At 43.5% G+C, this 12,460-nt stretch overlaps 1 protein-coding gene across 1 annotated transcript in view; it reads right to left on the bottom strand.

The window, feature by feature from the left end:
* The window catches only part of Palb2 (partner and localizer of BRCA2), a 25,133-nt gene that overhangs the window by 10,517 nt on the left and 2,156 nt on the right, over nt 1-12,460 (bottom strand). Inside the window, exons 2-7 of the mRNA XM_029479585.1 lie at nt 11,163-11,222; nt 10,426-10,519; nt 8,556-9,950; nt 5,057-5,718; nt 4,456-4,527; nt 1,901-2,062 (exon numbers count right to left, since the gene is read on the bottom strand). Of these exons, the coding sequence (XP_029335445.1) occupies nt 1,901-2,062; nt 4,456-4,527; nt 5,057-5,718; nt 8,556-9,950; nt 10,426-10,519; nt 11,163-11,222 (2,445 nt within the window). The remainder of the gene's footprint in view (nt 1-1,900; nt 2,063-4,455; nt 4,528-5,056; nt 5,719-8,555; nt 9,951-10,425; nt 10,520-11,162; nt 11,223-12,460) is intronic.

Consider the following 12,460-nt stretch of genomic DNA (forward strand, 5'->3'; position numbering starts at 1 on the left):
AAAAAAAAAAAAAAGAGTTAGGTTAATATTTACTTTAATTTTTTTTCAGGTAGGGACTCTCTGTGTTGGCAAGCCTGGTCTCAAAGTACTGGCCACAAGCACTCCTGCCTCAGCCTCCTGTAGCTAGGACTATACACTTAAGCAATAAATGCTTGTTTAGTGCAATTTCTGCCTCTAACAACCCCGAACTAGTAAACTCTAGCAAACAGATGGACATTAAGGTGCCATTTAATGATTCTAGGGGAGCAAGCAGCTCAAGTAGAAGAATCACCTGAGCTGCTGAGTCTGTGCAGCACAGGCAACAGTGAGACTGCCTCAAAAGGGCACTGGGTGAACTGGGGACATTGCTCAGCACTGAAGAACACTACGGTTCTCAGGTCTCAGGGAGGACCTGAATTAGGTTCTCAGCATCTGAGGCAGTCTACAACTGCTTGCAACTCCAGCTCCAGAGGATTAAAATGCTCTTCTGGCCTCTGTGGACATCTGCACTCATATGCATATACTCTCCCCAACATACATATGCATACCGAAGGATAAATCTCTATTCAAAAAATGTGTCAAAAATCTGGGAAGTTTGTTCAATAATCAAAGTGCTTGCCTTGTTAAATGTGAGATTAGAATCTGACCCCCAGAATCCAATGTAAAAGAGCCAGGTGGAGTAGCAGGCACCTGTAATCCTAGCTTCGGGGAGGCAGAGACAGGTAGACCTCTAAAGCTCAGTGGCCACTCAGCTTAGACTACTTAGTGAGTTCTAAGCTAATGAGAGACCCTGTCTCAAAAACCAAGACAGACAGCTCCTAGGATTGACATGTGATGTACACATGTGCTGTCGTCTGGTCCCCACAAACACATGTACTCAAACCTGAATACATAGATTCACCACCTGCACACATACATATACATAAAGAAAGGAAGAAGGGAAGAAGAAAGAAAACCTCATTTGTTTAGGGGCTAGAAGTGAAGTTCAGTGGCAGACCGTGAGCTTAGCATGATCCTAGCTTTCTTCCCTCAGGAAAAAAGGAAGGAAATTTTATTAGACACTAAGCAGATAAATGTTCCCAGTGCACTGTGTGCAAAGCCCAGTGCTCAAAGCTGTGAGTTCAGGGGGAAAAAAGAACAAATACCTATGGAGAGTATACAACAAACCCAGGCACATGGTGTGCCTACAGTCCCAGCACTTGACAGGGAAAGGCAGGCGGGTCAGGAGTTCAGGGTACGCTTCAGTCCATGGAGAGTTCCAGGCCACCTGGGCTACACGAGACCTTTCTCAATACTCTCCTCTCAACAAAGAAAGAAATACATACACATAAATGTTTAAGTGGATCAAAAACCTTAAACCGGGGCTGGCAAGATGCTTCAGCAGGGAGAGATACTTGTCCTACAGTCCTGGAGACCTGAGTTTAAACCCTGGCACCCACAGTGGAAGGCAAGAATGATTCCTGAAAGCTGTCCTCAGACTCCCACACTCACGTATCATACACAAACACTCACTAATAAGATAATAATAGTAATTTAAACACAGTAGTACTGTAGCCACATTAGAGGTGCATGACGAGGAATAAAGATAATCTATGGAAAATAGGATAGTGTTTTGGTGAAGAAGAAATATGACTGTCAGCAGTTAGACATCAGAATAGGTAAGTGCTGCAAGCTTCCCAATAGACTGCTGTAGAACTCCCCTGGCATGCAAGCATGCTGAAGCTAACAAAGTGTTATGGTGACACTCGAGTCTAGACGGTGCGCATGCAGTGCTCAATGTAAACTTTACGTCTGAGATGTCTCACTCATAATAAATGCTGGGATCTGAGTTTGCAATGAGTGGTCACAGCTCTCTGTTAAGCTGTTCATTCACATCACAAATGACGCAGATCCACCTTTCAGCCCCGAGGCTTGGACATACCTCTGTGAAGTGCCAGGTATGAACTTTCTCCCACTGCAGAGAATTCAAGGGTTTCCAAAGAGAAACTACATCTTCACAAGCAGTTACAATACATGGCTCCTTAGCACCAGCTCTTTCCCACCACATGGCGCTCACATCCACAGAACAGGAACTGGAAGGATTCTGACCCAAAAGGAGAAATTATGTTAAAGTTTCTGCTTAATGAAAAGACTAAAAGACAAAGTATCAAAGGTAATGAGTTACAAAGATGAGAAGAAATACCAGCTACATAAAATGAAAGTTCTATGCAGGTCATAAGAAAGAGTTGTATACATTTTATGTCACACACACACACACACACAGAAAATCCAACCCCTAAACCATCTCAGATTTGATATAAAAAATCTTAACTCCAGAACTAAGTAAAAGGTTTTACTTACACACACACACACACACACACACACACACACACACACACACACAAAGTTAGCCCACAAGAACTGACTTGTTTGGAAATTAAAGATCCTGGTGAACAACTCATCAATTAAAGAAAATGAATGACTCAATAGGTAGAGATGTTGCTTAGTAGAGATGTTGCTTGGGGGCCAGAGTCATTGTCACAGTGCCTACCTGACACTTGCAGGTTGGTATCCAGTTTTGGTGAGCAGGCTGGTTTAGAACTTGAAAGTTAGATCCAGCTGGCCTCCCAAGTCCCAAGTGCTGGGATTACAAGTGTGCACCCCCACACCCCTATTCTCTGTCTCTCTGCCTCTCTCTCTGTCTCTCTCTGTCTCTGTCTCTCTCTCTCTTGTTTCTAGAGTCAGGGTTTCTCTGTAGCCCAAGCTATTCTGGAATTCACTCTATAGACCAGGCTGGCCTCGAAGTCACAGAGATCTGCCCGCCTCTGCCTCCTGAGTGCTGAGATTAAAGGAATACAGCCCTCCACCTCCAGCAAATATGCCGTTTTTATTAGAACAAGGAGAGTCCTGTGGGTCCAACACCACAAAACATGGCCAAAGCAGCATTTGTCAGAAAAAGTAAAATAGAGAGCAAGCAGCCCAAGGAGTTAATAAGAACACAACAAACAATGAGAACAAAATAAAAACAATGAATGAAGTAGGCATGGCAGTGCATGCCTGTACCAGAAAAAAAAGAGGCCAGAGGATCCTGAGTTTAAGGGCAGTCTTAGATACACTCTGAGACCGAGCTCAAACACAAAACAAGCTCAATATAATCAAAAGCAAAACAAACATGACAGAGGCAGGAAGACGGGGTGTGGTTCATTTGCCTGTCACATACAAGCTTTGGGTTCAATTCCCTGCACCCAATAGTCTAGTCATGACAGAACATACTGTAATCTCAGCACACCCACCACGTGGAAGGCCATAGTCAGCTAAATCAGGAGAACAAGGCCAGTTTGGTATATATAAGACCTTGCCTCAAACAAATTAAAAAACATAGGAGAATGGAAAGACTTAACTGCATATATACTGACAGAAAAAACACTGAACCATTAACGCACAAACTTGAAAGTGTGAACAAAATGATAAATTCCATCTGAATCTAAGGTATTAAAGTCATCCCAAGTGGAGGACACAACGAGACCATGGACCGCAGAATCAACAAAGCAGAGCCCCTAGGGGCTCGCTGGGGCTGAAGTGACAGTCACAGATTCTGTATGGAGCTGGGCTAGATCCTCTGCATACATGTTTTGGCTGTTTGCTTGGTGTACTTGTGGATCTCCTTAACAGCTGGAGTTGGGGGGCTACCTCAGATTTTTTTGCCTGCTCTTGGAACTCCTCACTTCCTACGGGGTCTCCTCATCCAGCCTTGAGCCTAGTCTTACTACAACTTGCTAAGCCGTGTTCAGTTGATAGCCCTGGGAAGCCTGCTCTTTTCCAAAGGGGATCTGGGGGAGAAGGGAGACCGGGAGGAATGGAGGGGAAACTGTGGCCAAGACATAATGCATAAGAGAAGAGTAAATAAAATAAATAAAATTGATCCCAGAACAGCGTGGCACAGAGCATAGGCACTATTCCTACATACCTGCTGCAGAAAAGGAGCCTGGAGCTCAGAGGCTAATCTGTGAGTAACGGGCAGCAACACTTGTGTGTGTTTGATGTTTTTCCTCTCAACTCCTGGTGTTCATCTGGGAAAGACTCCAAAGCCTCACCTCCATTCCAAGAATACTCAGCAATGTTTGGAAACCGTTTTAGATGTGGTAGCTAAACATTTACTGCATCAAAACCCAGGACTGACTTTGCTTTTCTGGAGAAAGAGTTTACTATGCAGCCCGATCTGACCTTGAAACTGATAGGCAGCCTAGACTGGCCTCACACTCATGGTCAAAAAAAAATTGTTCTTGGCAATAAGTTGGTATATAAATTTCAGATAGATAATTCAAAGCATAACTATAACTAAATACTGTGAAAAGAATTAAAATCTGCTTATCTGCTTTGTTTCTCAATATATTTAATAATATTAAACAAACAAATGAATCAGCTCTGTCTTTGCTAACTCATTCAATGTTTCACATGTAATATACAAGGCACACAGTAACAGGACATTTTGCTGACCTTTAACTCTGAAACCAACTGTAGGTTGCCTGGGTTTAACCTGTCACAAGCAGGGAGATCTGCAGGTTCAGTCTGTGGAAACAGAAGTCACACTGTGAGCTTATGTTATGCGATGTCTGCCCTTCTCACTCACTTATCAGCAAAGCTACCTCAGCTACCTCTAACAACACAAAGGCAAACGCAACTATTTCCCTTCGAGCAAAGAGCAGGACTTTTAAAATACATAATTTAGGGTGCTGGAGAGATGGCTCAGCATTAGGAGCACTGACTGCTCTTCCAGAGGACCCAGGTTTATTCCCAGCATCTGCATGGCCGCTCACAACTGTCTGTAAGTCCAATCCAGGGGCTCTGACATCTCACACAGACATACATGTAGGCAAAACTATGCATATAAAATAAAAACAAGAAAAATTATTAAAAATCCATAATTAAATTAGTTTTAGCTTTCCTAGAATGAGCTTAACATTTACAACGAAGACATTTCAAACAAACAGCAAAAGTCTTTAACTACAGGGAGGCAATGAGGAGATCATCACGCTGTCCATATTCACTAAGACATTTCATCCTTTCAGAGAAAACTTCACAAAGGAAACGATTGTACCTGTTCAGTGGAATGTTCATGTAACTCGAGGCATGCATTTCCACAAAGCTGATTTTCTCTGAAAGTGAATGACTCAATAGGTAGAGGTGTTGCTTGGGGGCCAGAGTCACTGTCACAGGCAGGTTGTCCTTGCCTACCTGACGCTTGCAGGTTGGTGTCCAGTTTTGGTGAGCAGACTGAACTGTTGCACTGTTTACTGTTATTGACAAGACTGTTTGTGTTTCCCAAGAGAGGAGGTTGGGATGTAGAGCAAGGCTGTGCAGCTTCAGTAGATAGAGTCTCACCGGCTGCTTGGGAGCCGAGAGCTGGAGTCATGCCTAAGATGGGGAAAGCAGGTGAGCACAGGGAGGGAGGAGGCCTGCCACTGTCATTAGGCGCAGCAGTGTCTGCAGGAGTGAAAAGCACTATGGATGAGGAAAGGCCCTTGCTCCCTGGCTGCCTTCTCAGGGTTGGCCCTGGATGGTACGTTTCTCCTGGTGGAACAGTGAGCTCCTCTTCCGCCTCCGAATCTCTTTGCAGTTCCTCCAGAGCAGCATGGTTTCCTTGTCCAGGAAGTCTCTCACCACAGTTTGTTGAGTCAGGAGACTCAATCAGTTTTTCTGAGTAGGACTTCAATTTTTCAAGTTTAAGAAGCCCAAAGTCTTCATCAGGTAACTCAAAGTCTGTGACAGTGAGAAAAGACAGGTTGCCTGACAGTTAGGATTTCATTCTCACAGTGCAATGAAAGTATTATCTTACTCTGAAGTAATAAAATGCTATTATGTTGATGTACGTTGTTCACATGCTCTCTACCTTCCTTTTTTAGAACAGCCAGACTGGTTGATCAGCAAGCTCTGTAGTCACAGAAAGGAATGAAGCACCAACCAGCAGGTTCTACAGCATGGACACAGTGCCAGGTGAAAGCAAACAGATGGAAAATGCAAAGTCACACACGACATAACTCCACTTACGTGAGTGACTGGAACGCTAGCTCTCCCCCAGATACCTTGCAGTAGTCTGGTAGCTGTCTATGGACTGGGAATGGAGAGTAAACTGGAAGCAGATGCTTAACGGGTGTGGGCGTCCCTGTGGCACGCCACTGGCTAACTCAGTAAATCAATACATGACACTGGATTGCTCACTTAACAAAAACAGTTAATTTTATGTTATGAGAATGTCAACTCTGGAAAAACTTTCTAATTCGAGAAGACTGATATTATTTATTATCCTACTACGTTTATTATTACCATATCCCTGGGACTGTAGAGAGTGCTTAACAACATGCACTTTGGGGCTGGTGCAATATCTTAGAGGTTATGAGTGTTTATTGCTCTTCTAAAGGGCCTGAGTTTGGTCCCCAGCCCTCACATCAGCGGGCTCACAACCACCTCTAACTCCTGCTCTAACATCTCTGGCCTGTGCAGGCACCTGCACCACATGCACAAGACACACACATACACACAGCTGAAGATAAAATAAATCTAAGGAGTAAAAGAAAGAGAAGAGCATCTACTGCTCTTACAGAAGGCCACATTTCGGCTCCCAGAATGCACAAGGAGGAAGCAGCCCACACCTGCCTGTAACTCTAGCTCCAGTGGATTTGCCTTCCTCTTCTGGCCCCTTCAGGCATTACAGTCATGAACAAATCCACACACACATGCACATAAACAACTTAAAACAAACACCACATCCCTTTTCTGACCCCTTAAGCACTAGGCTGGGTATCGTGACCTGAGCTTTGAATTTGAGATTAAAAAGGCAGAGACATGCACCCCCTTTAGTATCTGCAGTCAGGAGGAAGAGCTAGGGGATGTTTATGAGTTCCACGGCAGCCTGGTCCACATAGCAGGATGGCCAAGAGCTACATAGAAATACCCTGTCTCAAATTAAACAAACAAACAAACACACACACATGCAAGAGAAGAAAGAAGAGGAAGAGGAGGAGGAAGAGGGAAAGGAGGAGGAGGAAGAGGAGGAAGAGGAAGAAAAGGAAGAAGAGGAGAAAGCCTTAAAACAAACCAAAACCAGAAGCAGCACCAAAATCTTTGGCCTGTTTTTATTGTTATTAAAATAGGTTTTGTTGCAGGTTTGTTTTATCTTTGTTATAAATGATGCTTTAAAAACATCTACTGTATTAATACCAAGTTTACATATGAATAATAAACTTGATAATGGAAACAGAAAGGGTTTTCCATGGCAGGGGACTGGAGAGATGGCATAACAGTTAAGAGCACTGAAGCATCCACATGGAGACTCACAGCCATCTGCACTCTAATCTCGGGAATCTGACACCTCTTCTGGCCGCCACTAGCATTGCATGCATGTGGGACACAGTCACACAGGCAGGCAAAACACTTATACGCATAAAGAAAATAAATCATAACAGACCATTTCAAAGAATAAAACAAAATGTCTAATTAGGCAAGGTAGTCCAGACTCAGGAGGCTAAGGCAGAAGGATCTTGAGTTCAAAACCAGTTTGAACTAGATAGTGAGACACCGTCTCTAAACTAAAGTTTCTAGATTATTATTGGTGTACATATTTTTTCTTCCTTCCTTTTTTCCTTCTTTCTTTCTGAGACAGGTCTCACTATGTAACCCTGGATGGTCTACAACTCAGAAACCTGCCCCCCTCTACCTCAGCTGTGATTAATGGTGTGCAATACTATACCTTGCCACCTTCTTAAATTTTTGTATTGTTGGTTAAGGAAGAGCCATGCTTCCTATCCTTATATTTTTGGTTGAGCCTAGCCTTTAACGGCTTAGCCATCTCTCTAGCCTGTGCTTTCTATTCTTAAATGAATGAATCATAGCTCATAAAGAATATCTATGCCTAATGGTATATAACAGTTTGCTGCCTGTCTATGCACAAAGTTTTATGAGAGCACAGTAAGTTGCATACTGTCTGCAGCTCCTGCTGCACTGTACCTGAGCAGGTGAAAATGACACTACCTATATTTCAGGCATTTGCTCATTCTCTACTTAAAGCCCAAGTGATCCAATTTTTCTGTTGTTTATCAGGTATGATTAACTTCTGAGAAAATGAGTAAAAAGCTTGTTATATTCTTGCATGCTGTTCCAAAATCTTATATTCCAGACAACAGTCATGTTACCCATCACATTTCTCAGACTTCCTACTATGTGAGTTTCCCTGTAGTTTTACCCAATACGTACTCCATTTTACTATGGGGCCTATGGGGTGCTACGGAGGGAGAATGTACCACTTGCCTTAGATTCTACCCAGGGACGAGACTGAGCTGTAACTGACTAGGCAGTAATTTAAGGAAGCCCCCAATATATTCCCCTTGCTATGAGATTTTCAAGCACACCACTGACCTGCGGTGCCACACTGTACCCTCCCTCTGCCTTACTTTCCTCAACTGAAGATGAAGATAATCAATGACTTGAATAGGGCAGTGATGATTCAGTAAGTTAACATTGTACAGAATTTACAAATGCCAGGTACACAGTGATGATGAGCTGTCACATCAAACGCAATCTGACTTGCCTTCGGCTCTTACCATGAATAATCACGCCTCTGTTCTGACATTTATGCTTGGTGAATTTGCCATTGGACCTGTTAACAGTCAGTGCAGCACACGGAGGAAAAAGCAGCTGACAGTGACCCAGTGTGGAGGTGCGGACTGATTTTCGTTTCCCTCTGTGTCCTCTACCAGGTGGCGGTGTGGTGGCCTTCCCAGCAGGTCCTGGAGGAGAGCTGACCTCAGCTGGTGAGAGCAGTTTCTGAGAGAGGCTGCCTGAACTGGACTGTCCCGTGCTCGTGTCCAGCATGCCACTTTCACTCTGGTCAGTGTCGTCACTGGAGAGGACGACCGCCTTAGTTGCTTTGGTTTTCTTTTTAAGCTCTTTCTTTTTGACACCCAAATGACTTTGAATTACAGCTTCCAGAGCTATTTTCTTCTGACAATCTGACATACGACGGGTTGTTCTAACATAGTATTCTGCAGGAAACAGAAGGCCTTCAAGCATAGTACAGGAATGTATTTGACTTTCTGTGGAAGGAGGAGAGACTGCTGCCGGGCTGAGGTTCTTAGATGGACCAAGAATTTCATCTTCCTGAAGGGCCTCATTTCTCCCATCAACAGTGTTACTGGGAGACTTTAAAGACTTAGAGTTTGGGGTAGTATTTGCTGGCAAGTTACTATGCGTGAGATCATTTACAGAACAAGAATTAGGACTTCCTGGCAGCTGACCATGGGCACGCACAGCTTTATCTACTACTGAGTTTACTGTAAATATAGTCATTTTGTGGTCTTGTGCCACCAGCTTTGTGGATGAAGCCGGGCCCTGAGTCGTAATTTTGCAGCCACTTTTAGGAGGTGTATGTTCAAGGTGCCGACCGTGATTGATGTTTGACGCAGTACATTGAGGAACTGTAGCCTCCGTAGAGACAGTATTTCCTCTCACAAGTCTATCAATTCCCCTTTCTGATTTGCCAGATGGCGGAATTAATATACCCTCTCCAATTCCTGTAACAAGTGCTGGAGAGTCAGGAATTTGAGACTTCAGACTTAAAAGGCGAGTGTTTTCACTTACTGGAGTCCTAGAATTCTTACTACTGACTGCTTCCTGCCCTTTTCGATGCTTACCGAGGAGCGCAAGAGAATTAGTGTCAAAATAACCTTCCTTCTCCTGTGAAACAGATGACTTCTCCCATGGCGCCTTCATTGTCCCCGGAAGCGTATTCTGCTCTTTCTTGCCATCAGGGCTGCTGGTGCTATGCAAAACTTGTCCTTGAATGTCACCTGCTCTTGGTGTATGTGATACGTCTTGGCCTTGTTTACAGTTAGAGGACTGAGGTTCAGCATCAAGTATCTGAGAGATGTTTTCTCCAGTCTCCTCATCCAGATGGTTGCTTTGCAATGTGTCACAAGGAAAGCCGTTATTTATAGATTCTGAGGGGGAAAGTATGTACATATGAGCTCATAAGTCCACTCCCAGGTAGTCAGGAGAACCAAAACCAGACCCACACTGAAACATACACCTAGCCATTCATGCAGCATATTTACAGTCAAAGAGTGGCCCTGAGGCTGAGGTAGAAGGCCTGCCATGAGTACAAGGCCAGCCTGGGAAACATTGTAAGAGCTATTTATGGCTCTGTGGTAAAACATCACATTAAAAAAAAAAAAGTCATAACTAAAAATAAACTTAAAAACTTATTTTTCCAATTATAACACTAAATATAGTTCTGAAAATTTGAGGAGAAAAAAGGCAATTAAACTGGCAATCCAATTGAAGGCACTGGGTATTGCTTGAATTGTATAACATGAATTTTTATGTTATTTAAGAAGTTTCTTTTCCATGTGAAAAAATAACAGCAGCCAACTGGGGAGTGAATAGAAAGCAAGCGTAAGTGAGCGGCTGATTTACCAGAGTGGCTTAGCTGTGAGGAGGCTTCCTGCTGGGGCACACAATCTTCTATTGCTTTCTTAGAGTTCTTAGCCTTCTCAGCTCTTTTGGCACGCTAGAGAAAACAAAAGCAGCCCAAGAAATCAATTTTCCTTAAAGCTTTATTACCATCAAGAGCCTTACTTCCCATTAATTGTGGTGGTGCGTACCTGTAATTCTAGCACCCTGAAGGCCAAGGCAGGATTGTGGGTTTATTTATCTTTATTATGTTTTATTTATTGTGTATGTGTGTACACCTCTATGCCTTAGCACTTTTTAGTAGATATCAGAAGACAATTTTCCTTACACCATGTTATTCCTGAGCACTGAGGTCACTTTGTCTCTTGGCTGCAGGTGACTTTACCCTCTGAGCCATTTTGTTTTTTTTTTTGTTTTTTAAGATTTATTTATTATTATACATAAGTACACTGTAGCTGACTTCAAGCACACCAGAAGAGGGTGTCAGATCTCATTACAGATGGTTGTGAGCCACCATGTGGTTGCTGGGATTTGAACTGAGGACCTTAGGAAGAGCAGTCAGTGCTCTTACCCGCTGAGCAATCTCACCAGCCCCCGAGCCATCTTGTTGACTGCAGGTTTATGAGTTTAAGTCAAAATGGACTACGTAGTGAGGCCCTGTTTCAAACCAAAACCAGACCATCAAAACCTTTTACATAGCTTGTGCAACACCTTAATTTGACCAACTATGATTCACTCACCTGAAGTCGAGCAAGTGTCCTGCTGTATTCCTTTTTCAAAAATGCTAGCTTTTCCTTCAACTGGAAGAAAAAGATTAACAACTCTGAGCAGTGGAAAGGTGAGAACAGAGAGAATGGATACAGTGCCTATCAGGCCCGAGACTGCATATGGTGCTCTGTAGCATCCCTCAGCAGGATCAGTGCCGGGAAGGCCAGTTTTCCCATTCAAACCTTTTCTCGGTTCCTACAAAGCATCAGCCTCTCTCAGGACCTTTCCATGATGGTTTCCTGTCACCTGGAACAATTTCTGTGGATTCCTCAAGCCTCAGTGTGCAGGATTACTTCCCTAGGACGGACTTCTAAGGTTCTTGCTCAAACCCAGTTTAGACACTCTTCCGTTCCTCGGTGCTATTCTCAAATTTTACTTCACCACACACTATGCTGTCCATTTTCTCCTGTATCTTCCCATCACTTTGAGAAGCAGGGAGGGGGCTATTACCATAGTCAACCAACCAATAAATGCTCTTTATCTAATACTGGCCCAGGAAGTTGCAATAGTAACCAACACCTCCCAGTAACACACACAGTGCCAGTTATCCCTGATGCTTGAGGTACAAGGTGGTTAAGGCAATTTACCTGGAGTGAGGAATGCAGATAACATTCAGAGCACAGATAAGATTTGACATAGTAATCGGTACCTAGACTAATCCAAGTGATGTAAGTAACTAGCTTCCTGTAGGGAGGCATTTCCGAGGGCTACCACTTGCACCTAGATCTAAAGGAAGGAACTAGTCTTGTGGAAATAGTGTATGTGTAATTATTCTAGACCCCACAGTAGGAAAGCTCCATGGTGGACCAGTGCATACATCTGAAGAACACACAGAAGAAAGCCAGTGAGAGGTAGGGGTTGTTGCCGCTGAGTTCCCATCCAGCCACACAGCAGGCCTCTCTACAAAGCTTTTGCAAATAAGTTAATTTAGGCTATGCCAAATTACTAGTTCCTGAAAGTTTAGATTCTCTTTGTCTCCTTAGCATCTGTGGTTGAAACGTTCCCTTAGCAGAAGTGCCCCCCTTGTCTTTCCACCATTTAGGACCCCTATATTCATCCTTTAGACAACTGTTGAATTTCTATCCTCAGTATATTCCTTTAAAACAACACAAAAGGGGCTGGAGATGTAGAGTGTTCATCTAGCATGCACTTTGATCCTCAGCACTACATAAACCCAGTTCTTTGGTGAACACCTGTAACTCCAGCACTTGCGAGGTACTGGTCATCCTTAGCTTCCTAGTAAGTCCAAGACTAGCTTGGGATACGAGAT

Source organism: Mus caroli, chromosome 7 (assembly GCF_900094665.2).
Source record: "Mus caroli chromosome 7, CAROLI_EIJ_v1.1, whole genome shotgun sequence".
Classification (NCBI taxonomy): domain Eukaryota; kingdom Metazoa; phylum Chordata; class Mammalia; order Rodentia; family Muridae; genus Mus; species Mus caroli.